The 10,490-nt window shown below is 57.3% G+C and overlaps 1 protein-coding gene and 1 non-coding gene across 2 annotated transcripts; both read left to right on the top strand.

Annotated features, from left to right (window-relative positions):
* On the top strand, positions 1-9,978 carry BRD2 (bromodomain containing 2). Its single transcript, XM_063296154.1, has 12 exons — positions 1-1,337; positions 1,847-2,147; positions 2,990-3,127; positions 4,108-4,249; positions 4,488-4,705; positions 4,904-5,278; positions 6,410-6,538; positions 6,647-6,898; positions 7,074-7,273; positions 7,468-7,781; positions 8,842-8,964; positions 9,081-9,978. Exons 1-12 carry the CDS (start codon positions 1,309-1,311, stop codon positions 9,209-9,211), a joined length of 2,352 nt encoding a protein of 783 aa, XP_063152224.1. The 5' UTR covers positions 1-1,308; the 3' UTR covers positions 9,212-9,978.
* On the top strand, positions 7,307-7,391 carry LOC134492616 (small nucleolar SNORD12/SNORD106). The gene has a single exon (XR_010067492.1). It is a non-coding gene; the product is annotated as a small nucleolar SNORD12/SNORD106 (small nucleolar RNA).
* Positions 9,979-10,490: the final 512 nt, after the last annotated feature.

Genomic DNA, 10,490 nt, shown 5'->3' with positions numbered 1-10,490 from the left:
GTGCCGGGCGCCGAACTGGGCGAGAAGGGCGTCGAGGCCTCTCGGCCGGGCCGGGCTCCCCCGCAGCTGAGCGTCTTTTGTGAGGCTGAGGGGTGTCTCGGGTTTTGGCGGGAAGCGCCGCCTGAGGCGAGTTAATGCCCGCTCGAGTTTCTGATGCTTCTTTTCCTGAGGGAGGGACCGTTTCGAGGAGAGGGAGGCGGACGGGGATGGGGGCGAGCACCCCGTTCCCCTCCCGCCGCCCTGATCCTCCGCTTCCCAAAATGGCGCCTCTCTCGTCTCCCCTCCCTTCCCCCGCGGTGAGCAGAGAATGACAACAGCCAACGGCCGCTCTCCTACTGCCGCCCCGCCCCCGCACGATGCGCTGGCCAATCGGGAGCGAACGAATGGCAGCGAGATCCAATGCGTGAGCCGGCTGCCAGAGTCGGAGGCGCCAGAGGGGCGGAAGGTGGAAGAGTGATTGACACGAGTATCGCCCAATCGCAGGACGCGGTCGGCCGGCGTTCTAACCGGTGCGCTCTGTCTAGGCTGCGAACGGGCGTGGCTGGGCGGGATGGTGATGTCAGCCTGTCTCGCAGCCAATCGAAGCACAGAGAGCGTCTATATAAGGGCGGTCGGGGGCAGGCCGACAGGCGCCATTTCGTTACAGCGGAGGAAGGTTCTTGCCCGGGGTGCGAGCGAGCGAGGGAACCAGCGCGAGTGCGGGGAAGAGGGGGCGGACTCTATCCGGAGACATCCTCGCCGGCGGGTCCCAATCGCCAGCCGTCGTTGTAGCCATCATCTCGGATCCTCCTCCCGGCTTCCGTAGCGGTGGCCGCCCCCGTCCGTCCCACCCTCCAGGGAGAGCCAGCCAGCCGAGGCTAGTAGTCCCCGTACAATCCAGTGCCATCCGTGGCTCCGCCCGCGACGACAAGCCCGGCTCCCGGAGCTTCCGGACGCGGCGGCTCCCGGGACTCCGCAACGTCCTGTATTTCGTGCCCGCTGCAGGCCGGGGTCCCCCGAGGCCTCGCGAGGGGGACGCTGCCTGCGGCGCCTCGCAGCTGCGGAGGCCGCCATTTTCTGAGCCTTTGCGCCGCTTTGCCGACCGAGGAGCAGCGGGAGGAGGAGGACCCGGCGCTTCCGCCCCCCGCCATGCAGTAGCCCCTCCCCGCGCCCAGCGCGCCCCTCCGTCCGCCCCCCCGCGATGCGCCTGTGAGCCGCGCGCCCAGCAAGGTGGGGGGCTTCCCCGAGGCCACGGAGGCGCCGGCGGCGGCTGCAGCAGCGGGACCCTCCCGAGAGAGAGCCGGGGCCCCGGGCGGCGGCGCGGCGGGCATGTTGCAGAACGTGAATCCCAACGGCAAGTAGGTACCCGCGGCGAGGCCTGGCGCGGGCGGAGGGAGGGTGGAGCGGCGGGGGCGGCCGACGTCTCCCTCTTGCTCGGGCTGGGCGGCGGGATTGCCTAGCAACGTGGGCGCGCTGCTCCTGCAGGCCCCGGCGCTGTGCTCTCCCGCCCCGGCGGCGGCGGCGGCTGCTGCTGCGGAGGCCTCTCCGGAGCTTCGCCCGCCCCGGTGAGGCGGCTGCCACTTGGTCGGTGCTGGGCGCTCCGTGGGCTCTGGACCGCGCGGCTCGTTTGCGGAGCCGCCGGGAGAGCCTGCAACGGGCTGCCGGCTGGGCGGGGGGTGGGCAAGGGGTGTTTGCTCAGGGGTCCCTGCCCGGGGGGCGCCCCCTGCCACGTTTCCTGCAGTCCTGGCCGCCGGTTTTCTCTCAGCCAGCGGTGCTCATGTTTTTTTGGGGAAGTCTTGCTTTGGGCAGCCTCGTGCCCGGCTCTCCCCCAGGAACCCATCCTGAGTGGCCCGTGCCCGTTTTGCAGGCTGCTCGGCGAGGGCAATGCGGGTCTCGTGGGCCTGGCAGCGGAGTCCACGCCAGGGAAGCGGATCCGCAAGCCGTCACTGCTCTACGAGGGCTTTGAGAGCCCCACCATGGCATCTGTCCCGGCCCTCCAGCTGGCCCCCGCCAACCCGCCCCCTCCCGAGGTCTCCAACTCCAAGAAGCCGGGCCGGGTGACCAACCAGCTGCAGTACCTCCACAAAGTGGTGATGAAGGCACTCTGGAAGCACCAGTTCGCCTGGCCCTTCCGCCAGCCAGTGGATGCGGTCAAGCTGGGTCTTCCGGTAACTGGCCTTCTCTTCCTTTGGGGGGCTGTGGGGGACATTGCTCTGCACGTCCAGGTTGCTGGGCGGCTTCTGGCCCATCCCAGGAACTACGCTTCTCTTCTTCCGCGGCTGTTGGCTGAAGCAGGTCCTGCTTGCGTTCATCCTGGGAGGGGTCCTCTGGCTTTCCCGGCTGTGCTGCGAGGGCTTTTTCTCTTGGGCCGTGTCTCGGCTTCTGCCCGGGCTTAATTTCCCGGATCTATCGTAGCGGAGCAGCAGTTAGTCAGGGTCCTTGCTGGTTTTGTTCAGGCCGGTCCTTTTTCATGTCCCTACAAAGGTATGGATGAGACGATGCAGCTGCTTTGGCACCGTTTCCTATCTAATCTCTTGTCACCTGAATGCATTTTGCAGATTCCCATCCATGACTTTGTAGAAGACATCAAGCGGCCCCCAAATTAACGGTCGGCAACTAAGGAGTTAAAGCCCAGAGGTAAAATCTGTCTAGGTTTATGCTTGTCGGCTTGTTTACGCGCAGCGGGGCGCTGAGGTTATGCGTTGGAGGCAGCACAGGCCTTTTCAGCAGGGTGGTCCTTGTGGGGGCTTCTTCAGATGTAGGCCCCAAATGTCCCCAAAGAAAGAGCCGGGCTCCTTTGGTGGTCGTGTTTTCCTTGCCTTTTGCTGGATTCTCTTCAGCTTTAAAAGAGCCGAGCAGGGTCGCTTAGTTGTAAGGTTGCCTAGGCAGTGAGCTGGACACTGTGTGCTGCTGCTACCCGCATGGCCCGGCCCTGGGGAGGTGGGTGTCTTGCCTCGCAAGGTTCTCTGTTCCTGATGACCTGGCTCTGCTTGCCCCTTTGTGTCTCCAGGACTATCACAAAATCATCAAGCAGCCGATGGACATGGGTACCATCAAGCGGCGGCTGGAGAACAGCTATTACTGGAGTTCTGCTGAATGCATGCAAGACTTCAACACAATGTTCACCAACTGCTACATCTACAACAAGGTGAGAGTGGATGGAGTTCACCAGTGGGGCTGGACGGAGGTATCCTGAAATTCCTTCCAAGGTGATGGGCGGTAGCAGTTGGTAGTGTCTGGAGTGCTGGCGATCCAAGCAGATGAAGCTGCTGTGAATGTGGTTTGACAGACTTGCTCTTTTTGCCAGCGGTTTGCTGGAAGCAGCTCTTGCCATTGAGCTTAGAACTTGGCGCCTCAGCTGTCTAAGTGGCTCCGTTTCTTCTTGTGAATGTGTTTAGCTGGTAAGATCTGCAGGGATTACTTTTTACTTTTCTGCAGGTCCAGCTCTTGGAGGTTTGTTTCTTTATCCTGGGGTGTCTGTCAGGGTTCCGTGGAGTGTTAGGGTTCCACAAGAGGTCACTAGGGGTTCCTTGGGAGGTAACAATTTATTTAAAAATTATTTCAAATATGGGCAGCTTCGCATCAAAGAGGCAAGTTTTCTTTGTTTTTATTTTAAGAACTTGGTTAACGCATACATACAGGCCTGCACACGAAACGAATATAATTTTTTAACATCTCGCCTATGTTTGAGCGTGGCCGTGCAGAGGTTCCCTGAGGCCTGAAAATTATTTCAAGGGCTCGTCCAGGGTCAAAAAGTTGAGAAAGGCTGAGAAGATCTGATTCAAACTAATCTGGGAATCGGGTTTACTTCCATCATCTTAACTTAGAATAAGAATGGTAATTTCAGGGATGTGGACTACCAGCATCCTCATCAATGGCCATGTTGGCTGTGGAATTCTGGGATTTGAAGTCCACCCACTTGGAGTTTGCCACAGTTGGGAACCTATTTTAGGAAACAGTCTGCACCAATGTTCTTGGAGAGCTTTTCAGTTGTATGGTTGTCTTGTGTGTTTAGCGTTAACTTCTTTTTAACTTAAGTTTTGTCTGTCGAGATTTTTAAGTGGTGGGTGGGTAGGAAAGTGGGGTATCTGTCCCACCTGGCTTTTTGCTGATTGTTGCTTATTGTAGCCAACAGATGATATTGTGCTGATGGCCCAGACGCTGGAGAAGATCTTTTTGCAGAAAGTGGCCCAGATGCCTCAGGAGGAGCAGGAGATTGTCATCACTGTGGCGAAGAATAGCCACAAGAAGGGAGCGTCTCGGGCTGCAGGTAACGAGGTGCAGAATTCCAGGCCCTAGACATGCATGAAAGGCAGGCCTTAGGCTCAGTGGGGTCGGCAGGGAGAACGGCCGAGGAGGGTTTGGACCTGCCTGCTGTGCCAGAGAGGGCTCTACAGGGCTGCTGCTGTTACAGCCTTCCTGGTTTTGGAATTGGCAGTGGTGATAAGCCCCCACCGTGTTAAATGTTTAGGTTTCTTCTGCTAATCTGGGGTGATCTTGCTCCCCAGCGCTCCTGGCAGCAGCCAGTGCCGCTGCCCAACAAGTTCCGGCCATCTCCTCTGTGTCCCACGCCGGGTTGTTCTCCACCAGCACAGACATACCCACCACGGTCATCAGCATCCCCCACCCCTCTGTCATCACCACCCCACTCCTCAAGCCGCTGCACTCCGCTGCTGCCTCCCAGCCGGTCCTTGCTGTGCCTGCGCCCACGCAGCCCGTGACCAAGGTGGGCTTTGGAGTACAAGGCGGGTGCTGGGGGTGGGTGGGGAGCACATTAGGTGGCTGCAGTGGTCCAGGCCCGTTTGGGCTACAGGCCTTCACACTCCCCTTGGGAAGAGCAATGTGGGGGCCCTGCCAGTATCTCCAGATGGAGTGTGATTCCTGGCTAACTGGGAACTCACAAGGCGTTTGTTGCCGTCCACAGAAGAAAGGCGTAAAACGGAAAGCAGATACCACAACTCCTACTCCTACGGCCATCATTGCCACTAGTGGGGGGGAGTCTTCTCCCTCCGCTGCCGTCTTGGAGGCCAAGGCAGCCAAGATTCCTGCCCGGCGGGAGAGCGGACGCCCCATCAAGCCCCCCCGGAAAGACCTGCCAGACTCCCAACAGCACCAGACATCCAAGAGAGGCAAACTTTCCGAGCAGCTCAAGTACTGTAACGGCATCCTCAAGGAGCTCGTCTCTAAGAAGCATGCGGCCTATGCTTGGCCCTTCTACAAGCCCGTTGACGCTTCTGCACTGGGTCTCCATGACTACCACGAGATCATCAAGCATCCCATGGATCTCAGTAGCATTAAGGTAGGCTGGAGGGAATGCGGAGGGTGTGGAAGCGCCCCAAGTCTGGCAGCTCCCTTGAATGCTTTGCTGTGCCAAGGGGAGGCGGCTGGAGAAGGGAGCCCCAGGTGGCAGGAGGGTAGTTGGCGATGGCCCCAGATGCGACAGTGAATCTCCCCTTGGGTGGGGTGCAGTGACAGATCCACGGAGGGGCTGATGCAGGCGTCGTACAAACAAGCCCAGTTATCCTGATGGCTTGCTTTTCCTTGTTTTTGCCTCGCTCTCTGGGTTGGATAGAGATTAAAAAACGTTGGGGGGAGGAAACTCCCTGACACACCTTCTCCTAAGCTATAGTCTGCACTCGGCTAAAAGGAGTTGCGCTTTCCTGCCCCTAAAACAGATCACCCCTTTTCTACTTCCGTTTGCCTTCAGCCCACGGCCCAGCAGCCACGCCACGCTTAGGCAAAATTTTCTACTTCGTATGTCACTGCAGAAGAACGTGAAACCTGGCCTTGGCAGTGGGAATGGGATAATAAACGAATCATTAAGGGAGGAGGTTCAGAAAAGATTATCCAGACCTAGGAAACTCAAAGGCCGTTGTTTCATTTGGTGCAAGACGTAGTAGAGAAACTGAACAGCCCCTTAAAATTCTCTTGTAGCCTCAACAATAAAGAGCACTTCTGAAAACCCTGCGCTTCTGTTGCCTGACCTTGCTTCCTTGGAAGGGATGACAAATGTGCGCTATTATGTATGTGTGTGTGTACATACATGCATACATACGTACACGTATACATGTATACGTATGTATATGTATATCTCCATCCACGTGTGAGAAAAAGCTACTTGGGTTGATAGCACTGGTTTCAAGTAGGTCAGTCGGTGGTGCGCTAGGGCATGGAAGTGTTGGGTTCTGTAGTTGTGGGTGATGGAGGAGCAGTAGAAAGGTCAAGCTGACGTGAGCACGTGTGAAATAATGTGTGAAGTGGAGGCGATGTGGAAAGGGGCTTGGCTCTCTGGGAAAGCATACGTGTTGGGTTCCACTGAACGCATGCCATGAAACTCTGCTGAAGGTTAGTGAAGTCCTCTGCAATGTTCTCAGACTGAAGTTAGGAATTAAATCAGTCACACGCTCACCTTTGTCCTATGTGGCTTCAGCGCAAGATGGAGAACCGGGAATACCACGATGCACAGGAGTTTGCTTCTGATGTGAGGCTGATGTTCTCCAACTGCTACAAGTACAACCCTCCTGACCACGATGTGGTGGCCATGGCCCGTAAGCTGCAGGTGAGCAGAGGGAACCTGATGGGAGCTGGGTGCTGCCTCTCCCCCCCGTGCCCCCCCCCGGCCTGGTGCCAGAGCAGTAAGGCTGGTGTCTGCGTGGTCCTCCTGCAGGATGTCTTTGAGTTCAGCTATGCCAAGATGCCTGATGAACCCCTCGACATCAACCCCCCCTCCACATCACTCCCACAGCCAGGGCTTCTGATGAAATCCTCCACGGACGACTCCTCCAGCGAGGAGGAGGAGGAGGAGGAGGAAGAGGGGGATGAAGACGAGAGCAGCAGCGAGAGCTCGTCGGACACTGAGGAGGAGAGTTCGGATTCTGAGGAGGAGCGAGCTAATCGGCTAGCTGAGCTGCAGGAACAGGTGAGGGGACCGCTGGCTCTGCCCTGCCCTGCCCTGCCCTGCCGGGTTGGAGATGGAAGAGGGGATGGGGCAGGTCCTGGTGCTGGAAAACGTCCTGCCCGCCTGCTTCCCCAGCCTGTGGATGGTGGGATAGAGGGGCTTTTGGCAACTTCTGTGCCTCCCATTTTTTCTCCAGCTGCGGGCAGTGCACGAGCAGCTTGCAGCCCTCTCCCAGGGACCTGTTTCTAAGCCCAAGAAGAAGCGTGACAAGAAGGAGAGAAAGAAGAAGAAGAAGTCGGAGAAGCGCAAAGTTAAAGCGGGAGATGAGGAGGGCCGTGCTCACCAAGTCCAGCTGAAGAAGTCGAAGAAAGCTGGTTGTGGGGGCAGCGGCAGCAAGTGAGTGGTGCTGGTGTGAGGTGGGATGAGGGGTAACAGCTGGGTGATGACTCTTTCCCCGGCAGATCGACTATGGCGAATTCTTTGTTTGCAAGTCAAGACAGTCTGACAGCTGTTGCTCCCAGCCAAACTCATGTGGGCAAGGGCCAGTTGGCTGCAGGTCATCTGAATGCCACCCTTCCCTCTCCTGCTAGGAACACAAAGAAGTCGGGCTCCAAGGCTGCTGCTCCCCCAGTTCCTGTGCTGTTTGACTCAGAGGAGGAAGAGGAGAGCAAGCCCATGAGCTACGATGAGAAGCGCCAGCTCAGCCTGGACATCAACAAGCTGCCGGGGGAAAAGCTGGGCCGGGTTGTCCACATCATTCAGTCACGAGAGCCGTCCCTGCGGGATTCCAACCCAGAGGAGATAGAGATCGACTTTGAAACTCTCAAGGCGTCCACGCTGCGGGAGCTGGAGCACTACGTCCTGTCCTGCCTACGCAAGAAACCTCGCAAGCCGTACAGCGAAAGTGAGTGTGGGGAGCAGGGTGTCCTTGCCCACGGGTGGCTGCGTCTTCCAGGCAGTCTGCAGGAGCTGCGCTCGTGGGTGAAGACTGTTCTGCCAGGTATAGAAGGTGCCCGATGGTGGTAGCAGAGGAGACTGGAGACTTCATGGCAAAACGGGCTTTTCTAGACTAGGAGTGGCAATCTGCCCTGCCACAAGCAGGCAGTCCAAACGGGTGAGAAGGTGTCCAAAAGTGACCAAGGGCCAATTTTCATTATGCCTGTTTTTCTCCTGTGGTATCCTCAGTGTTGAAAAACATTCTGAAATTGTATTCCTATGGTCAGCCATTGGCTGGCCTTTATGATTGTTCAGTTTCACACTGGAGCTTGGGTGCTCTGAAACAGTTTCGGTGCTAGATGGCGGGCTGCACATGCTCATCTAAGATCCCACCGGCGTAGGAATTGTATCTCCCTGGCGGTAGCTGCATCGCTGATCCTGTGGAGTGTGTTACTGGCCTTGTTTACAAATGAATCTGACATTGTGGTTTTGAAAATGATGGGTCAGGGCTTTCTGTGTGGTGTAAATCCAGACTGGGCAAATCATGGTTAGGATAAATGACTCCGCCTGACTGGGACAGCAGGCCATGCTGCTGTGAGCCTTCCTTCTCCGTCTGCCTCTCTCCGTCCCTTGGGGTGAGTTGCAGTGAGAAGGGGAGCCTTTCATTGGCCGTCCGGAGGGTGCTGTGCACTTGGGTTCTCGCTGAATTGTTTAAAAAGCAGTTCTTCAGCTTGCAGAGGTTGCATTTGCGCTCCTGGACGTTGCTTGGCTCATGGGAAGGACCGTGCTCCTGGGGTCTGTTCTCCAGGTCGAAGGCGCAGAGAGTGCTGCTGGGAAGGTGGGGCCCAGATGGAAGGAAGGTGGGGTGCCCTTTCTGTGCTGTTTAACCTCATCCCCTGCTCCTGCATGGTCTGTCAGTCAGCTTCTGGTCTGACCAGCAGGATTTGTCTGGGAAGCCTTCCCACTGGGGCTCCCCAGCCACTGTTTGAGTCCTGCGGGAGTCCATTGACCAATATTCCTCTCTGCAGCCCTGAAGAAGCCGGTGGGCAAGACGAAGGAGGAGCTGACGCTGGAGAAGAAGCGTGAGCTAGAGAAGCGCTTGCAGGATGTCAGTGGGCAGCTGAACTCGGCCAAGAAGCCGCCCAAAAAAGGTCAGTCGGTCTCCAGCAGCCGCCGCCGCCTCCTCCACCACCGCCACCTCTTTGGCAATTGGCTCTGTGGGTCTTCTGGTCTCGGGGTCACCTTGATCTCTCTCGTTCCCCTGCAGCCAGTGAGAAACCAGAGTCTGCCCAGCAGGTGCCCATCTCCCGCCTGAGCGCCAGCAGCTCCAGCTCTGACTCCAGCAGCTCCAGCTCCTCCTCCTCCTCTTCGGACACAAGCGACTCTGACTCCAGCTAGGCAGGCGTGGGGCAGCCGAGAGACGGGCAGGTGGGGAGGGAGGCCCCGCGAGGTCCGGAGCGGTTCTGCAGGATCGGAACCAGGAAGAGCGAGACACGCGAGTGGCTCCCTTCTGGGTCAGCACAGGAAGGCTCAGCAGCTGGCTCCCCTCTTCTCCCCACTGGACCCTGATGGGGCAGGAGCTGGTCCCCAGCCGCATTTGTGCTTTGGCTGGAGGAGGTGCTCTGACTCTGTACAGTTTGCGCTAGGCGGGAGGCTGCGTTGGACTCGTGGGGTTGACTCCAGAAGCCTTGTAGTTTTTATCAAGCATTTAGCAAGTTTGAGTTCTGTGACGCTCCTTCTCTGGAGGGACAGAGACTGCCTGGGGCGGAAGGTGCCCCCGATGCTCCGGCTTGGAGCCCCCCTCCCCTGCGGAGATGAGACTCTTTGGGGGGAGAAGTTGCCTCCTCTTACTTGCCCGGTGGCACTCGAGGTTCTTTTATTTATTCCCCCCTCCCCCCATCGTTGGCTTTCCTGGGATCTGGAGTGAGTGCAACTGTGTATGTCCTTGGCACAATCGAGACCGCATGTTCTTTGCCCCTCAAGGGAGGCTGCTGAAATGAAAGAGGAGGAGAGGCGGCCCTCTTGAGTTTTTTACGTTGACTGTATATTTTTTTCTACCGTTTCTTTTATTCCCACTTGTTCATCTTCTAGGGCTCTGTTTCATCTTACTGTATGTTAAATCTTCTGGTTCTTTAACATGTAAATAAAAAAAAGGTACAAACTGGTGTGTGGACTTGAACGGAGTGTAGGGAAAAGAAAGGAACACAATGTTCTGACTGCAGGCTGTCTACTCGACCTGTGTGCTCCTCTCCCAGTCCGTTTTTCAGGGTCCATTTGTCCCCGAGAGACCCTGCACTTCATTTGCCATCCACCATTCTCCCCCAGAGGAAACTCATCAGCAAGTCCTTTGTGGGAGAAACCTTTAGCTGGCAAAGTGAGAGGTAGGCCAGATTCCTGTCCTCCATTCAGCTATAGGGCAGTTGTACCCTGTCCCTGGTCACGCTTTGAAACAGCCAGTTCTGTGGTTGGAGAGCCTGTTAAAGCAAGTCACACATGGAATGAGAGGTAATCCATAGGGCTTGGGCTCTGGGGTGGACAAGTGAGACTCTGGGAAGAGAGCTCCAGGATCCAGTCAGGAGATCCTCTAGCCTAGACCTGTGCTCCACAGCAACCATCCAGATACAGTCCAGGAGCTCCCACTTCTCTGCACTTGGTCTGGCAGGGTTCATGGGAGGGA

This window comes from Candoia aspera, chromosome 2 (assembly GCF_035149785.1).
Source record: "Candoia aspera isolate rCanAsp1 chromosome 2, rCanAsp1.hap2, whole genome shotgun sequence".
NCBI lineage: Eukaryota > Metazoa > Chordata > Lepidosauria > Squamata > Boidae > Candoia > Candoia aspera.
Note: the sequence above shows the minus strand (reverse complement) of the source record. Positions and strands in the feature narration are given on the sequence as shown.